The 19,035-nt window shown below is 38.3% G+C and overlaps 1 protein-coding gene across 1 annotated transcript in view; it reads right to left on the bottom strand.

Moving 5' to 3' along the window:
- Positions 1 to 862: 862 nt before the first annotated feature.
- The window catches only part of LOC126199235 (sialin-like), a 56,677-nt gene continuing 38,504 nt past the window's right edge, over positions 863 to 19,035 (bottom strand). The window contains exons 8-10 of the mRNA XM_049936026.1: positions 18,401 to 18,642; positions 10,731 to 10,892; positions 863 to 1,700 (exon numbers count right to left, since the gene is read on the bottom strand). Coding sequence (XP_049791983.1) covers positions 10,743 to 10,892; positions 18,401 to 18,642 — 392 coding nt within the window. The 3' untranslated portion in view covers positions 863 to 1,700; positions 10,731 to 10,742. The remainder of the gene's footprint in view (positions 1,701 to 10,730; positions 10,893 to 18,400; positions 18,643 to 19,035) is intronic.

Raw genomic sequence — 19,035 nt, 5'->3', positions numbered from 1 at the left:
GCATATTTTGGAGTTATGTTGTTAAGCTTGAGAGCCAAGGTAATAATTAATAAGGAAATCATTTTTCAGAACTGCATTAGACGTATCTTAAGTACATCACATATATTTACCGACATTTCTGACTGGTGTGCATAGGCAATTCAATAAGAGATAAACAAACTCTAAATGTAAAATGTAAATATACAGTATTTCGCTGGATTGCATTAGAACCAGTTGTCATAGTAGTTGATTATTAAATGTGAGTCCTTAATTTTGATTAATATTGCATAATACTTCAGTTCTAAGAAGAGAACTGCTGGGTGCTGTATTACCAGCTCTAGTACGGTCAGTCAAGTATGGCCTGTCTGCTAAATGGTGAATATTGTATTGCATGAAATATAATTTTACCGAAGAGATTTAAAGGATTTTGTTTGAAAATTATAATTATTTTTTCCATGTCAGTTTTATTTATCGTGTGTGGTTTTTGCCAGATGATTGCAGGTTAAAGTGCTACATATTTATTAACATTTTTGTAGTAGTATCTCTCAATATCATGTTAACAGTTGTTTTTGCTCCAAAGGGCATTGTTAATTTTTTAATTTTTATAGCTTTGAAATCTATGAAGGACGTTTTGGTGTATACTTTTTAATGTTTCATGAATATTGTATTGCATGAAATATAATTTTACTGATACTGATACTGAAATCCAACATTAGACATATTCTTTGACAAAAATATAGATATGTACTGAAAATTTGAAAGGATACATAGCACTGGTGAAATAGTGCATAACGAAGAATCTACATCAAAAGCAACAACAGGCACATATTATGTCTGGAATCCAGTGCTGGTCGGTTATAATAATACAAATGAAAATATATGATTTTAAATTTAAACATTATTTTATTTAATCCATAACATGATGGAAATATACAGATTTGCACTGGAAAAAATAGATATTTCTTGTAGTATTTATATAAGTGATATAAAGAACAGACTAGATGAGTTGATTTCAAAGTACACACCAATGTAGATTGAATTATATGTTGTTACATACATTACAATTATTTATATGTGCTCATAACACATATTCTGTCTCATTATTACTCATTTAGAAGTATGAGTAATATTGTGGTCTATCTTGTACGTCCTCTTCTGCTATTGCATGTGACAGCAGAAATAATATATTGCCTTCAGACAATTGCACACTTCTTTCCTTATGTCTGTTACAATCATTGTGTTTACATACTACATTTAACTTCCCTAGCTCTTGCCTGTAACTCCCTTTTCATTTCATGTTATTCTATTCTGTGGCCACTTTCATTTCCACTATTCTATTACTTCCTCTTGCCTTCCATCTGTTTCACTGGCTTCATGCCATGGCCATTTCTCTTATTTTCACTAAAAACTGTGAGATTCCTATTTCTGGCACCCTGACTGTCATGGTCATGTGCTCCTACTGTTTGATACAGTTATCAATCATATGGAAAATTTCCACTTTTTGTCTGTTATTTTGCTTCGTGATTTAATTAGCCTATTAATACTTTCCCTCTCAGGTAGAAGTAATTTACTTCCAACAGTACTGAGGCCTATTTTCACTCCAAGTTGGAAAGATTCTACAATGAATTTGAGCAATCTTCAAGTCATAGATACTGTTGTAAAAATTTTCATCTTCTATTATTCTTCACATGTTGTGCTGCATACTGTCTCCTGGAACATACCTGAAAAGAATTGTTGATTTAATTATGGTCATTATTGTCATTTATAATCTATACTTTTTTTTACAGAGGTACCAAAATGTAGGGTCTGTCTTTTTCAGGTGGATTTATTTAGTAGTTGAAACAAAACATACTCTACTTAATATAGTTTGACAGTAGCATTAATTATGGACTCATCTAAATATGAATTCATGCTTGGATTTAAATGTCTAAATATCTTTCCAGCATTCAGTAACTGACATATCCACAGTTACAAAAACTGTGTTCAAGAATTTATACAAACCTATGTTCGAATTAGCACACACCTGAAATACTTTTTGTTTTAAGTTATAGAACTAAATTGATTCTCTGCAAAATACAGGTACAGATGACTTCTCAATTAATATCACCTAAATCCCCCCCCTCCCCCCCCCCCCATTCTGATTTATTCACAGGGCACTAAGGAGGATAAACAAGAAGCAATTGAAAGTTATAATTCAAATTACTACAACACCCAGTAACAAGAAATACGAGAGTTGGACCTGTAATAGTGGCAACTATTTATTTACAGCTCTTGCAAAATAGATACGTGTTTCAAAGTTTTACTGACCTTCAGAGTAGTCACCAGCATTGTGTATAACTCATTGCCAGCAATGTGGAAGTCATAGGATACTCTTAGCAGTGCCAGTTGTGTTGACAGTTAAAGCAGCGTGATCTATTGCCTGACAAATCTGTAGCAGTTCTGAAGTGTATGCCGTGAAGTGTTTGCTTCAGTTTAGAAATCGAATTGAAGTTATGAGGGTTTAAGTCAGGGGAGTGCAGTAGGTGGTATAGCACTTAGCAGCCCCATCAGTCTAACAAATCAGTAACATGTTGATTAATCGGGTTTCTGCCAATTATTCACGTCTTTCCTGCACGATATTTCAAATGCATGACTCACAGTCTTCTTCAGGTGCTGTCTGATACCGATTCCAGTGTGGAACGAGTCCGGTATTTAGGCCTATGCCACGTCTGGCACTCTGTCTGTGGTGAGCACCGTCCAATAGCAATGGCTGTTACATTTTCTTATAGCTGCAGCTGTTCCGAACACTGTGTGCATACTTTATGGTTATTATCCATTGTCAATATAGCTGAATTAAGTTCTGAATGGCGTCCAAGCTGTGCTAGACATTTTATCTTCCGATTGTCATCATTTGAGTCCTTCTGTGAATTAGGATGTTCTGTTACCGCGCTGTCTTGTGTTAGGTGTTTCATCTGAAGTTTTTGTCCCCCAGGAGTGGCTGCAGCATTATTTTCAGGATGATTGTGTTCAGATCGTCGCTCGAGACTCGGAAGAGCATCCTCAGATACTTTGTCTGTTGTCTGAGGTGCCATTTCATGTATGTCCTTGGTATCATGTATTGGGCTGTCATCCCTAATTCCATCCTAATACTTGTGTCCCTTAGGGTCTGGATGTTGTCTACGTTGCGTCTTCAAAACATCAAGTGCTGGGTTCCAGACCGAGCTCAGCTGGAAACCGGTGTCCCAGTTAATGAGATTCTCTGCAACCTTAATCTCATTAGATTCTTTGATGACACTGTCCCAGTATCTCAATGTTTGTGTTAAAATCTTTGCATCACTGTACTTCATAGAATGATTGAGTTCTAAACAATGTTCGGCAGTTGCTGACTTGGTTGCCTGTCTCAGTCTTTTGTAGCTTTGGTGCTCTTTGCACCTGTTGTCAATGGTCCTGGTTGTCTGGCCAATGTATGCCATACCACATTCACATGGTATGTGGTAAATGCCCGGTTTCTGTAGATGCAGGTCATCCTTCCCACTCCGTAGCAGAGCCTTAATCTTGGTGGGTGGATGGAACACACTTTTAATGTTATGTTTGTGGAGAATTCTTCTGATTTTGGCAGATATTGGCCCAACATATGGCAAATGTGCAATCTTTTGCATTTCTTCTTGTATCTCTTCAGGAATCTCTCGTGGGGAAACAGGGCACAGCACCTTTTGAAGATCTCAAGAAGAGTACTCATTTTTGTAGAACACTGTTGCCAAATTAACCGAATCTGATAGAGTTTGTGCCCTGTGAACCAGTGTTCTGAGTACACTGTTTTTCTGTGCTAGGTGGTGGCAACTGCTGGCTTGCAGGTACAAGTCGGTGTCAGTGGGTTTGCAGTACACACCGTGACTGATGGTAACATCTCCCTTCCTCCTAACAAGTACATCTAGGAAAGGGAGCAGTCCTTACTTCTCCAGTTCCATGGTGAATTTAATGCTAGGGTGGCATGAGTTTAAGTGGTCCAAGAAAACAAGCCTTTCCCTCCTATGGGGTCATATGACAAAGGTGTCATCCACGTATCTAAAAAAGCATTTCGGTTGATCTGGGGCCAATGTATGTGCGTCTTCTCCAAATCATTCATAAAGAGATTGGTCACCACTGATGAGAGCAGGCTGCCCATTGCTACCACTTCCATTTGCTTGTAGAATTGACCCCCATACAGGAAGCACATCAAAGTCAGTATGTGTCTGAATAAGTCCAGGAGCGCACCGTTGAATTTTTCTCCATTGAGCTCAAGTGCATCATTCAGTGGTATGTGGGTGAACAGGGAGACCACCTCGAAACTGACCATAGTGTCAGAGTCCAAGATCTGTAGCTGCCTGAGGCGTTGTAGGAAATCCTCTGAGTTGTGAATGTGATGGGCACACTTCCCCACACATGGCGAGAGAATCTTCTTAAGGTGTTGAGCAGTGAGGCAGGTGGTCGTGCCAATATTGTTGGCTATTGGACATAGAGGAACCCCTTCCTTGCGCACCTTAGCAAGCCATAAAATCTGGGTGGCACTGGTGCTTCAACCCTTAGCTGCTTAATGGTCTTTTCTGGAAGGCTGGTTTCCTTTAGAAGAGCCCTGGTCTTCTTATCCACTTTGTCTGTGGGGTCCCTTTCTATTGGTCTGTATGCCGGGTTGTCTAAAAGTTGTCCCACCTTGCTATCATAATCTGCCTTCTGTGGGATATCGGTTGAATTCCCCTTATCTCCTGGTAACACCACAATGTTGTCATCTTCCCGGACTTGTTTGAGAGCCAACCTCTTGTCACCGGAGATGTTTGATTTGGGCAGCTGGGTTTTAGTGAGCATCCTATGTGTCTCTCGTCAGACTTCTTCAGCCTCACTGGCAGGAAGTTTCAGGGCCACCTGCCCTACTGCGCTGACAAAGGCCACAACTGGACTATTTCTGGGGGTAACTGCAAAATTGAGACCCCTGCCCAATACTTTCAAGGTGGTCGCGTCCAGTTCCTTCTCACTCAGGTTGACAACATTGTGAGCATCCTCATTCAGCTGCACTTTGTGGTTAAGACGTTCAGACTTGGCTTGTTGACAGGATGCCAATTTCTTCCTCATGAACTCAGATAGAGACCAGGAGGTGCCATCAACTCAATCCCAGTCTTGTCTGGTTAGAGAATTTCCTATAAAAATGTGTAGAGCCAGCAACTTTCTGGACATCACGTCAAGTCGGTGGTGCATGTCATGTACTCTCTCCCTGACCAATGCTAAGCCCACTCGATGTTTAATTCTGTTGGCCACTCTAGAATTGAGGTGATGTTTGGTTCTAGCAAATACTGGAACCACGTCCTCTTCTCGGCATTGCAGCAGGAAACAGAGAGAATTGAGGAGTCTGCCCTTCCTTTGTTGAAGCTTGTCTAACACGGCACAGCATGGTAACAGAACGTTCTAATTCACAGAAGGACTCAAATGATGACAATCAGAAGATAAATGTCTAGCACCGCTTGGACGCCATTCAGAACTTAATTCAGCTATATTGACAATGGATAATAACCACAAAGCATGCGCACAGCATTCGGAATAGCCGCGACTAGAAGAAAATGCTAAGCCGTTGTTATTGGTTGGCACACACCAAGGACAGAATGCCAGATGCGGCAAAGCCCACAGTGGGCACGCCTAGCACAACGTAGGCATAAATACAGGACTCGTTCCACACTGGAATCAGTATTAGACAGCACCTGAAGAAGACTATGAGTCACACAGTTGAAATATCGTGCAGGAAACATGCGAATAACCGGCAGAAACCTGATTAATCAACATGACAATGCCTCACCGGGAAAGCTCGAAGAATTACAAATCAGTAACAGCTTGCACTGTACGCGCTTGAGCATTGTCCTGCAAAATGATGGTCAGGTCCTGCAGAAAGTGTCAACACAACTGGCACTGCTAAGAGTATCCTACAACTTTCACATTGCTGGCAACAGGTTGTACACAATGGCACAATGGTGGTGACTACTTTGGAGGTCAGTAAAACTTTGAAACATGTATCTATTTTGTATGAGCTGTAAATAAGTAGTTGCCACTATTAAAGTTCCAACCCTCGTAAAAGTAGTCAAAAACAAGTTTCATTAATGTTTTGCTTAAATATGAGGTACATATATTAAAGCAACTCTAGAATTATCTTATTTTAATTGGTATCTTGCCATGCATGTCTTTTGTGTTTCCATTGTCTTTTGCAGAAGTGAAAAATCCATATTTTTAGAAATTATTGAAGAAAATTATGTAGAGTTTGTGTTAACAATGCCAATTTGTGGATGTACAGCTCATCAATCAACAGATATCATGCTTAAATGTGCAAGTGGATCTGCTATTACAATGAAAAATATTACTTCACAGTAGTTATAAATGAAAGCAATGGACTACATGCAGGTGTTTTTCACAGGTAGTTTGAAACCTTTTATATACACCACCTATGTACTCTGTAAAACACCGTGAAGTCAGGTGCTGATCCAGCAGGTCATGATCCCCTGCACGAAGCAAAACCAAATTTAAATAAATTATTATGATCATATGAAAATGTTGCATATATTTATATTATGAAAAGGAAAGTTGCTACTCTCCATATAGCAGAGATGCTGAGTCGCAGATAGGCACTTCAAAAAGACTGTCACAAATAAAGCTTTCAGCCAACAAGACGTTCATTGAAGATATACGACAGCCCACACATACACACCCACACATGCACACGCACATGCAGCTCACACTGTGTGTGTGTGTGTGTGTGTGTGTGTGTGTGTGTGTGTGTGTGTGTGCTGTCGTCTATTTTTGATTAAGGTCTTGCTGGCTGAAAGCTTTATTTTAATAGTATTTTTGTTGTGCCTATCTGTGACTCAGCATCTTTCCTTTTCATAAATAAATATATGTAACATTATCATATGATCATAATAATTTATTTAAATTTGGTCTTGCTTTGTGCAGGGGATCATGACCTGCTGGATCAACACCTGACTTTACAGTGTTTTACAGAGTACATATGTAGTGCATATAAAAATTGTGTGTGTGTGTGTCTGTGTGTGTGTGTGTGAGTGTGTGAGTGTGTGTGAGGGCGCGCATGCGCAAGCGCAAGTGCACACTCCTATCATCTATTTTTGATGAAGGCATTGCTGGCCAAAAGCTTTGTTTGTGACAGTCTTTTTATTGTGTCTATCTGTGACACAGCATTCGCTACATGGTGAGTAGCAACTTTCCTTTTCATAATATTGTTGCATTCCATCCTGGATTTTCCATTGTATATATTTTATAGTTGTTATTAAAATTCTAGGCATCTTTAGCATGTTATACTACCTGACAAAAAATGTGAAGCACCTAGAAGGGCAGAAAGAAATGAACTGAAACTTCATGAGTTGAGAGGGTACAAGATTTTATTTCAGTGACTGCAAAACTGAGCCAAATGTTTTGATAAGATTCTGCTCTGGTAATCAGTGAAGACTTCCTGCAGTGCTCTTTTGGCAACCAAATGCATTTCATTCAGCATCTATCTATCTACAGCCCTTTGATTTGTTTTATATCTTTTATGCAGCAGTTACTGTTCCTTTAGAAATTTCTTCACAGGGACTTTATATCATAGAGAGCCTCCTGTCACAAAAGGTATATGTCTGTCCAGTGCTTGGTCAAAGATTCTTTTAAACTTGAGCCACATGTCCTTGACTTGCTTCTACTCAAGGGTGAATGTTACCACTAACAAGTTGTGAGTGTGCTCTTACTAATGATTAGCAAGCAATAATACTAGTTTAATGGAAAATCAATAGTTTAAAAAATAATAATATTATTACTTAGCTACAAGTTGTTCCTAATTGTAGATGTTGTTATTTTGTAGCATTTATAAGCACAAATAACATAAAAGTGTCATTCAGGATCATTTGTATTGCTAATGTCTCTCTGTCAATATATGATGGAACTCATTCCTTATCCCAAAATGGATGTGATCAATATAACAATCTATATAACACAGCAGAAATAATGACTGAAGTCCTAAATGAATATAGGGAACATTAACACAATAAAGAGAGGTCCTGACTGGAATACAGTAAATGGAAGGAGTCACTTAGTGATAGGTACAAAGAAAAGAGTGAACAAGACAGTTACAAGCTGTAGTTATTTGTGTGTGTGTCTGCAGCTCAACAACTCAGCAGTAGGGGAAATCATTTGTTTTACTTCTTCCTTCATACAAATATCAGGAAATTTGCACAGTGTGTGAGGTTGAGAACCATTTACAACAATTTTTGGTTGGATGTCCAGAGCTTCAGTAACATTCAAAACATCAATAAAAACAGATAAAAGTAACAGCTTCCTAGAAACAATGTAGCTTTGTAGCTAATAGATCAAAATAAATAATTATTGAATTGAGGCTTTTGTAATCAAATATCCTTTTTAGAAAGATGTAATGTTTATATAATGTGTGTTATAGAAATACAGTGTGAAACAGGGTACAACAGAGCTTTGTACATTTTACTGATTATTACCTTTTACTGTTATTTCTTACTTAATTTTTAGCTTACATGGACTTTAAGCTTAATTTCACTATTTCAAAATTTTTCTATGTTAGTGCAGTTTTGTTGACCAGATAGTTATCTCAAATTCAATAAAAAAGCTTTGTATTTGGTAAGCATGAAGTTAGTAGCATGTAAATATTAGTAAACTAATTTTTTAAAGAAAATTCAGAGGTTCTTATTCAGGAGATAAGGAGAAATCAGAAGAAATAAAAAAATTAGTAGACAATAGAAGGCATAAAAAAGTCATGTATGACACTTTATTCTGTAAGAGTCATTCAACTCAATTTTAACATTGTTCAGTCTGTAATCGTATTTTGCAAATGCTCTAATTAATCATGCTCCTTTCGTTTTGATTTCTATCTTCCTCATCTTTAATTTCTGAAGAAATTTTCCTTTGTATACCATATTACTATGAGTGTTCCTCCTTTTCTTCAGTGTTAAGCTGAAAGAGCTTCTTAACTCTCTCATTTTACCTTCACTTTGTAATAGCTTGACATTATATCAATAAATCTACTGGGATGTGAACAGTTTTCTGTACACAAATTTGTAGCGATACCAATGAAACTGAGTAGAATGAAAAATATTTGAAGAACTCAGTAATTTCTGCATCACAGAATAAAATGATCTACATCTAGATGTACATCTATACTCTGAAAACCACTGTGCGGTGCAAGACAGAGGGTATGTCCCATTGTACCAGTTATTTGGGTTTCTTTGTGTTCCATTCACATATAGAGCACAGGAAGAATGATTGTTTGAATGCCTGTGTGTGTGAATTTATTTTTCTAATCTTATCTTCACAATTCTTATGTGAGCAAAATGTAGTATCATTCTGAATAAGAACCTCTGAATTTTCTTTAAAAAATTAGTTTACTAATACTTACATGCTACTAACTTCATGCTTACCAAATACAAAGCTTTTTTATTGAATTTGAGATAACTATCTGGTCAACAAAACTGCACTAACATAGAAAAAATCTTGAAATAGTGAAATTAAGCTTAAAGTCCATGTAAGCTAAAAATTAAGTAAGAAATAACAGTAAAAGGAAATAACCAGTAAAATGTACAAAACTCTGTTGTACCCTGTTTCACACTGTATTTGTATAACACACATTATGTAAACATTACATCTTTCTAAAAAGGATATTTGATTACAAAAGCCTCAATTCAATAATTATTTATTTTGACCTATTAGCTACAAAGCTACATTGTTTCTAGGAAGCTGTTACTTTTATCTGTTTTTATTGATGTTTTGAATGTTACTGAAGCTCTGGACATCCAACCAAAAATTGTTGTAAATGGTTCTCAACCTCACACACTGTGCAAATTTCTTGATATTTGTATGAAGGAAGAAGTAAAACAAATGATTTCCCCTACTGCTGAGTTGTTGAGCTGCAGACACACACACAAATAACTACAGCTTGTAACTGTCTTGTTCACTCTTTTCTTTGTACCTATCACTAAGTGACTCCTTCCACTTACTGTATTCCAGTCAGGACCCCTCTTTATTGTGTCAATGTTCCCTATATTTGTTTAGGACTTCAGTCATTATTTCTGCTGTGTTATATAGATTGTTATATTGATCACATCCATTTTGGGATAAGGAATGAGTTCCATCATATATTGACAGAGAGACATTAGCAATACAAATGATCCTGAATGACACTTTTATTTTATTTGTGCTTATAAATGCTACAAAATAACAACATCTACAATTAGGAACAACTTGTAGCTAAGTAATAATATTATTATTTTTTAAACTATTGATTTTCCATTAAACTAGTATTATTGCTTGCTAATCATTAGTAAGAGCACATTCACAACTTGTCAGTGGTAACATTCACCCTTGAGTAGGAGCAAGTCAAGGACATGTGGCTCAAGTCTAAAAGAATCTTTGACTAAGCACTGGATAGACATATACCTTTTGTGACAGGAGGCTCTCTATGGACATGTGGCTCAAGTTTAAAAGAATCTTTGACTAAGCACTGGATAGACATATACCTTTTGTGACAGGAGGCTCTCTATGATATAAAGTCTCTGTGAAGAAATTTCTAAAGAAACAGTAACTGCTGCATAAAAGATATAAAACAAATCAAAGGGCTGTAGATAGATAGCCTCTGCGGCCTGTCTGTGTCATGGAAACTTCATGTTGATGCTGTCGTCATAAAGCAGACTCGAATGTACAAAGAATTTGTTATACAAGGAAGAAGTGAGTATGTTTTAGTGACTCACCTGCAGCACTTGTTAGACCTTCAGCACATCCTTTTCCTTCCTTTTGTTCATCCATCGTGTTTCTTGCTCCTCAACTGTCCCAAGTAACAGATAGGCCAAGTATGGAATGGCGGATACACCCATAACCACATATAGAACTTTACTCCACTGCTGAATATTTTGCTGTATAAAGAAGACAAGAGTTGGCAATTTTCCATTACTTCAGTGACTTCAAGGTGTTTTTGAATGGTCATATTGTTTTAGGTGAAGATGAATTAAGCTGTTATGAGGAACAATACACACATACACAGTATAAATATATTTCAAATGAACTGGCACATTTCCCACTGTCCAAAACACAACACAGAGTTTGTCAAACTGGCAGTATTTGATGTTAGTTCTGTACTGTACATGTTACATGTGGCTATCAACTTTTGCTGATAAAAAGATGGTAATTATTTTTATGAACACTACAGTGGAAGATTAAGATGTAGCATACTGATTTTGAGTTTATTGCATCAGAGCTCTCTTCAAAACAACTGTATTTCAAGATGCTAGAAGTAAGATACACAAAGCCAGAAACTTGTGCTGCGTGTGTATGCTCTTCTACCACCCCTCCCTCCTACTCCCCAAGTGAGTGAGCAATCTGTAGAATTGACAGTTCTAGAGATGTAGCCCAAAAAAATGTAATTGGACACATCTCTTGCCACGGATGTTTGTGTGTGGGTGTCTGCATGATTGTGTGCATGAATGTGTGTACTTTAACTAGACAAAGAGCAAGAGCCCAAAAGCTAGTGTAAATACTGTTTTCTGTTGTGTGTTTCCATGCATCATGTGCCAGTCAGCTATAAGTGAGTTATTGCCTTTTCTTTATTTTATGTACATGGACACAGTCATTGACAAACACCCTCTTGGATTACTTTTTGGCACTGGTACTTCTGTGTCATTTTTAAATCAGTCTACTTAAGTTTAGAGTTGCAGACAAACCTTTGAGCTTGTTGATATCATCACTTGCCTTTGCTAGGAAAGTCTGCTGTTTTAATACTTATAATCAAGTCACTTGGCCAGTAAATTTTCGGGTAGCAGCTGAGACCAAAGTGGACAATGTTTCTGGGATAGACTATTCCCACACTTTTGCATACTGTGCAGTCTGAAGGGCCTTGCAGTGCCTTAAAGGCTGCATGTGATATGCATACCCAAACAACAACTATTTTAAAGCTTAAAGTGATTGCAGTCCATCCTTTTTTCAAAGACCAACCATTGCACTTGGCAACACTGAAACAGAGCTGGATAGGCTCACTCATGAAGACATGCTAACACCTATTCCCCATAGTCAATAGTCCACACCCCCGGCCACAGTACACAGGCTCATGCATTTTGATTTCTCATAATGGGATGGTGTTTAGATCTTACGAGAAAAGCTTTTCCACCTGTAATAGGTTTCAACAAATTCACACCACACCTTTTCATCTGGCCTCCAACAATCACACAGAGAGATCCCCATGTTTAAAACCCAGCTGCACAAGGAAATGACGTGAAACAACGCATCTAATGATTTCTGTAGGTTTCTAGCAATTTACAGGATGACTGCAGCTGAGGGCAGCAGGCAGTTGGAGTGGTTTTTTGTCATCCTCATCACACCATTTTAAATATACTGTGACCAGTGCCCAGCCCTCTGCCTTCTGAGTGAGCACTACAATGTGGATGTGGCAGTTTAGGTGCCACTCAACCTGGATACATAATTATCTGTGCCCACCATTGGTCCATGTTGTATACCCTGGCTTCCACCCACAGACTTCTGCAGTGGCAATGGAATCAGATTAACCTTCACCACCCTGGCTGGCAGCTATCTGCTTCCCATCCCTGGCAGAATCTCAAGTCCCATGGTGTCTCAGGCATTTCCCATTGGATCTTATCCTGCCTTGGCAATCCAAAGCAACACCCATGTATATCAACCCACTGCCTTCACTGATGATAGCTCATCCAGACCAAGTACCACCTGCATCTTGTCCCCCATCAGTTTCTGCTCGGAAGAGAACAGAGAGTAATGGCACCACCCAACATTATCATTGAAACCAAGTAGCTGGTATAAATCTACTATCAACCTATATGGTGCCACTACTCAAATGACACTGATCATTGGGCATGCTCTCTGGTGGGATCGCGCCAGACTCTGACATATAGGCTGGCATAAGGCAGCGTTGACTTGAGCAGTGGAGTGTGTGCCATGAGTATTATGATATTGGCTACAGTGTTATTGTGGATGATGCTATTTGTAATAGGTGGACTATTGGCACAGCTTCAAATTAATTTTGCTTGGAAACATGGACTGTTCTTAGTGGCATCCTGTATGTATATATCTTGTTGTGAATAAAGTCCATAGTCTGTGAGACTAGAGCACCTTTTTACAAAACCATGTGAAGATTAACAGTGAGTGAAGATGTGGCACTTCTTTTCAGACTACACATTAGCATGTGATATTAGTTTGATATTAGTTGATGATAAGTATAATCCTTTCATTCTCATATTGTTTACATAATTTTTGTACATAATTTGCAAGTGCAGCCCTGTGTGTCTCATATGCACTAACTGTTTCAGGCATTAATGACATATTATTTTCACCTGTTGGTTAATGTTTAATTCACTTTTTTGTGTGACAGCTTGTTATCTTTGTTTACTATCAGTCCCATAGTTTGTCACAGGACATTCCAAGAAACAAAATCTGAATATGTTGCTTTATTCACCAATTTTGTCAGATAGGTCATGTGCGTATGTCTATGGGTGGGGGAGTCTCATGTGCAGTATGGAAAAAAGGCCAGCCTGTCAAAGTATGAAACACACTGTTAATGCTTTGCTTCTTATGAAGACACAGTGAAATCGTCATAATTCATGTCACTATTCAATGGATGTATAACTGACAAAAATGTGTTACATCCTCAGTCTAGAAAGCATTGTGCAGAGATCTGATATTCACCTACGATCACCATGGCATTGTCTAGTAACCAAAATTGATATGATATTAGGTCTTCTACTTTTCTAGACAGATAATAGCAAAAGTGATTTTAGCAGTCATTACAGTACTATTATCTGTGTTGTTATCTGAATTTTTGTGTGTAATTATTTGACATATGAATGTCCTTTTACATGTATCTGCTTATATATGTTAAATTGGTTGCCTCATGATCATCTACATGTGGCTGTTACTGTAATAACCTGACATGTTCTACATCCTAGTGATAGATTCGCGTCCAGGATCCACGGAACTCGAAAATAAGTAAAATAAATAAATAAAAATAAATAGCAGTGAGATTTGAACTAGCTAACATGTCATCAGATAACAATTCTATGGTCTAATTTACTGAAGTCACTGATGATGATGAATTGGATATTCTTATAATTGAAGGAGCAGTTTTTTCATGGCAGAACTTTAAAATATTGGATACAGTTGTGGGAGCCTGTTGTATTGTATAATTTATGGTCCAAGGTATTGCTCTGTTTTGGAGGAATACATTACAGTTTTCACTTTAGCATATCACATAGCATTGCACTCTGGTCTTGAACTACCTTTAAAAAATGCAGATGTTGTCACTCACTACCATGAATTTTGGATGGTACATTGGCAGATCTGTGGTCTGATCACAAAACTTTCGAAAATCCAGTTCCACATATCCTTGCAGTTATAACTGGTCATTAATATCCCTCCCATTGAGCTTAAAATGAAATAAGTGCCTCTAGCTGGCACCTGTTCTTATGCAAAGATCCTCATGGAACCTCTAATCCATAACAAGGCATCCTATTTTATGTTTTCTACATTTTCCCTAAATTCCTTCAAACAAAGTTGGGATGGTTGCTACTTTATCCACAGCTGATTACTTCTCCCATCCTTGTTAAATTAGACTTGTAATAATGTAAATCCTTGTACATATGAATTATGTTTTTTGTTCTTCAGCTGTATCATCTGATATGTCCAATATACATGCTAAAGTGCTCCACAACTGAATAAAACAACAACAAAAACAACAGTATGCCTTGAGCAACTCAACAATGTTCTTTGTTAGACCCTCAAATAATTCTCATCTTTCCTTGATATGATGCATATCTTACTCAAAATAATGATTTCTCCTTCTAAATTTGTCTTCTATCATTTGCCTAACCTGCACTTCCAGCCCAACACCTCATATGACATTCCTTGGTAGACGTCTCAGATACAATTTTTATGCTGTTCCTCCACCCACTACCTCCTGTTGCTAATCCTTCACATTACTTTCGTACACAATCAGAGTTAGGGCTACATGTGAAAACAGTTACGCCATCAAGCAGCTGTACTGTGGCTGCTGTGCATCATCCTTTGTGGTTATATGGCCAGCACTAAACTGTGGCTAGCCATTTGGGTAATGAATGCGCTGCACACTGCAACATCTACATCTACATCTACACGATTACTCTGCAATTCACATTTAAGTACTTGGCAGAGGGTTCATCGAACCACAATCATACTATCTCTCTACCATTCCGCTCCCGAACAGCACGCGGGAAAAACGAACACCTAAACCTTTCTGTTCGAGCTCTGATTTCTCTTATTTTATTTTGATGATCATTCCTACCTATGTAGGTTGGGCTCAACAAAATATTTTCACATTCGTAAGAGAAAGTTGGTGACTGAAATTTCCTAAATAGATCTCACCGCAACGAAAAACATCTTTGCTGTAATGACTTCCATCCCAATTTGCGTATCATATCTGCCACACTCTCTCCCCTATTAAGTGATAATACAAAATGAGCTGCCCTTTTTTGCACCCTTTCGATGTCCTCCGTCAATCCCACCTGGTAAGGATCCCACACCGCGCAGCAATATTCTAACAGAGGACGAACGAGTGTAGTGTAAGCTGTTTCTTTAGTGGACTTGTTCCATCTTCTAAGTGTCCTGCCAATGAAATGCAACCTTTGGCTCACCTTTCCACAATATTATCTATGTGGTCTTTCCAACTGAAGTTGTTCATAATTTTAACACCCAGGTACTTAGTTGAATTGACAGCCTTGAGAATTGTACTGTGTATCGAGTAACTGAATTCCAACGGATTTCTTTTGGAACTCATGTGGATCACCTCACACTTTTCATTATTTAGCGTCAACTGCCACCTGCCACACCACACAGCAATCTTTTCTAAATTGCTTTGCAACTGATACTGGTCTTCGGATGACCTTACTAGACTGTAAATTACAGCATCATCTGCGAACAACCTAAGAGAACTGCTCAGATTGTCACCCAGGTCATTTACATAGATCAGGAACAGCAGAGGTCCCAGGACGCTTCCCTGGGGAACACCTGATATCACTTCAGTTTTACTCGATGATTTGACGTCTATTACTATGAACTGCGACCTTCCTGACAGGAAATCATGAATCCAGTCGCACAACTGAGACGATACCCCATAGGCCCACAGCTTGATTAGAAGTCACTTGTGAGGAACGGTGTCAAAAGCTTTCTGGAAATCTAGAAATACAGAATCAACTTGAGATCCCCTGTCGATAGCGGCCATTACTTTGTGCGAATAAAGAGCTAGCTGAGTTGCACAAGAACGATGTTTTCTGAAACCATGCTGATTATGTATCAATAGATCATTCCTTTCGAGGTGATTCATAATGTTTGAATACAGTATATGCTCCAAAACCCTACTGCAAACTGACGCCAATGATATAGGTCTGTAGTTCGATGGATTACTCCTACTACCCTTCTTAAACACTGGTGCGACCTGCGCAATTTTCCAATCTGTAGGTACAGATCTATCGGTGAGCAAGCGGTTGTAAATGATTGCTAAGTAGGGAGCTATTGTATCAGCGTAATCTGAAAGGAACCTAATCGGTATACAATCTGGACCTGAAGACTTGCCAGTATCAAGCGATTTGAGTTGCTTCGCAACCCCTAAGGTATCTACTTCTAAGAAACTCATGCTAGCAACTGTTCATGTTTCAAATTCTGGAATATTCCATTCGTCTTCCCTGGTGAAGGAATATCGGAAAACTGCGTTCAATAACTCCGCTTTAGCGGCACAGTCGTCAGCAACAGTACCATCGGCACTGCGCAGCGAAGGTATTGACTGCGTCTTGCCGCTTGTGTACTTTACATATGACCAGAATTTCTTCGGATTTTCTACCAAATTTCGAGACAATGTTTCGTTGTGGAACCTATTAAAGGCATCTCGCCTTGAAGTCCATGCCAAATTTCGCGCGTCTGTAAATTTTAGCCAATCTTCGGGATTTTGCGTTCTTCTGAACTTCGCATGCTTTTTCCATTGCCTCTGCAACAGCGTTCGGACCTGTTTTGTGTACCATGGGGAATCAATTCCATCTCTTGCCAATTTATGAGGTATGAATCTCTCAATTGCTGTTGCTACTATATCTTTGAATTTGAGCCACATCTCGTCTACATTTGCATAGCCAGTTCGGAAGGAATGGAGATTGCCCCCTTAGGGGGGCACTCTGAAGTGATAGTAGTGTAAGGGTGTGGGAAAGACGAACACTGTCTGGTGGAGTGTGCAGGGACAAGAACACCAACAGTGATTTGATCAAAAGTAGGCATGTTCATCATTATGGATTGTCAATGATCTTTAGTTGTTCAAAAATGTCCAATTTCAGTTTGCATTTTGCTTTTGTTTATTTTCAAATAACAAGTTATTTGAAAATAAATGAAATCTTCAGGTTGAAATTGAACATTTTGTACCAGTGACTTTATCAGTCACTTCAGCTTCCATACCACATTAATCCTCTCCCACCAGCCACCATCCCCTGACGTGCACAGATAGAAATGGTCTATCTAGAACATCCTCCAATCTCACAATCTCATTTACACTCTGCTAGTCCTTATCCTACATCTCCTTATCTCATTCATTTGTCTCATTCTGTGCCTTCCTTTGTTTTGTGCTTCTCTATACCTCTTCTATTCACTCCCCACCCTCTGCTGCACATATACACAAACCATTTTGTTGTGATTACTTTACTCCATACAGCAAAAGAAGATCTCTGACAGCTGGTCGGATTATTGCCATCTTTTACTGTGATGTGCAGAATGCTACCTGAAAGCAATAGCTGCCTAAACTGTCGCAACACTGTGGTGATACACAAAGGAGCATAAGAAAATCACATTATGTGATTGGTCATAATAAAAGTGCAAAGCAGCTGGGCAAAGTCAACTTCAGCTGTCAGGGATGCCATATGGACACTAGGCAAATTTTCACCACTGGCATAGAGAGCATATGATGACCATAGCCCATGTCTTTCATATTTCTCTCTCTCTCTCTCTCTCTCTCTCTCTCTCTCTCTCTTTCTCTCTCTCTCTGTGTGTGTGTTTGTGTGTGTGTATGTGTGTGTTTTCAGTCAAATTCAGTAATATATAGTTTTTTCAGCGAGTTATGAAAATTATGATTATTGGAAGAAATTTACAGCAGTGAAATATTAATAATAGCTGTTCCTCTTGTTTCCAGATACATAAATGTGTATCAAAGGTAGACATATGTGGTACTAGTAAACTACAAGAACACATATCGTTACACACTAGTGCAACAGATTACTATTCAAACAAGAATTCTTATCTAAAGGTATAAATGCGGAAAATTGAAATACTGCCATAGTTGGCAAATTTTGGCACCTGTCATGTTAATATTAGTGGAAGTCTTCCATTTAAGGTAACATACCTGTCCAGAAATGAATGCACTTGTAACAAGTGGTGTTATAATTCCTGGGACAGTGATGAATGTCTGTGCAATTCCTGCTGCAGTTCCAGCAGCATAAGGAAACATATCAATGTGGTTTAGGTATGAACCTCCATAAATTGCACACCGTGTAACCATTGTGAGGACAAACATCGCAACAATTCCTGTCACATCACATTCGAGAAGTGTCACTCCCAACAGGCAAAGTGCAGGTCCAATACAGGCTGTGAAAAAAAGAAATGGGCAACATGAGTTCTTTCAGACACTTAACTTCACTTATATTTTTATTAATGATCAAATAGAGATTACTCTCATAAGCAGAATTTTCAGAAAATGAATGGTGAGAACAGTGCAATTTACTTTGTAAAATGCTCATAAGTTCTGTTTATTCGGATCTACTTAGTAGGCAAAAAATTTTAAAGTAATCAAACCATGGAAACTCCAGGTAGGAATATCAACAATGTAGGGAAAGACAGATTGCTACTTACCATAAGGAAAACACATTAAGTTGCAGACAGATACAATTGGAAGACATTAAGGACGAAATTGCAATCGTAATAATAAATATTTCATACATTCAACGGCGACTATGATGTCTTTTAAGAAGTATTATATGA

Source organism: Schistocerca nitens, chromosome 8 (genome assembly GCF_023898315.1).
Source record: "Schistocerca nitens isolate TAMUIC-IGC-003100 chromosome 8, iqSchNite1.1, whole genome shotgun sequence".
NCBI lineage: Eukaryota > Metazoa > Arthropoda > Insecta > Orthoptera > Acrididae > Schistocerca > Schistocerca nitens.
Note: the sequence above shows the minus strand (reverse complement) of the source record. Positions and strands in the feature narration are given on the sequence as shown.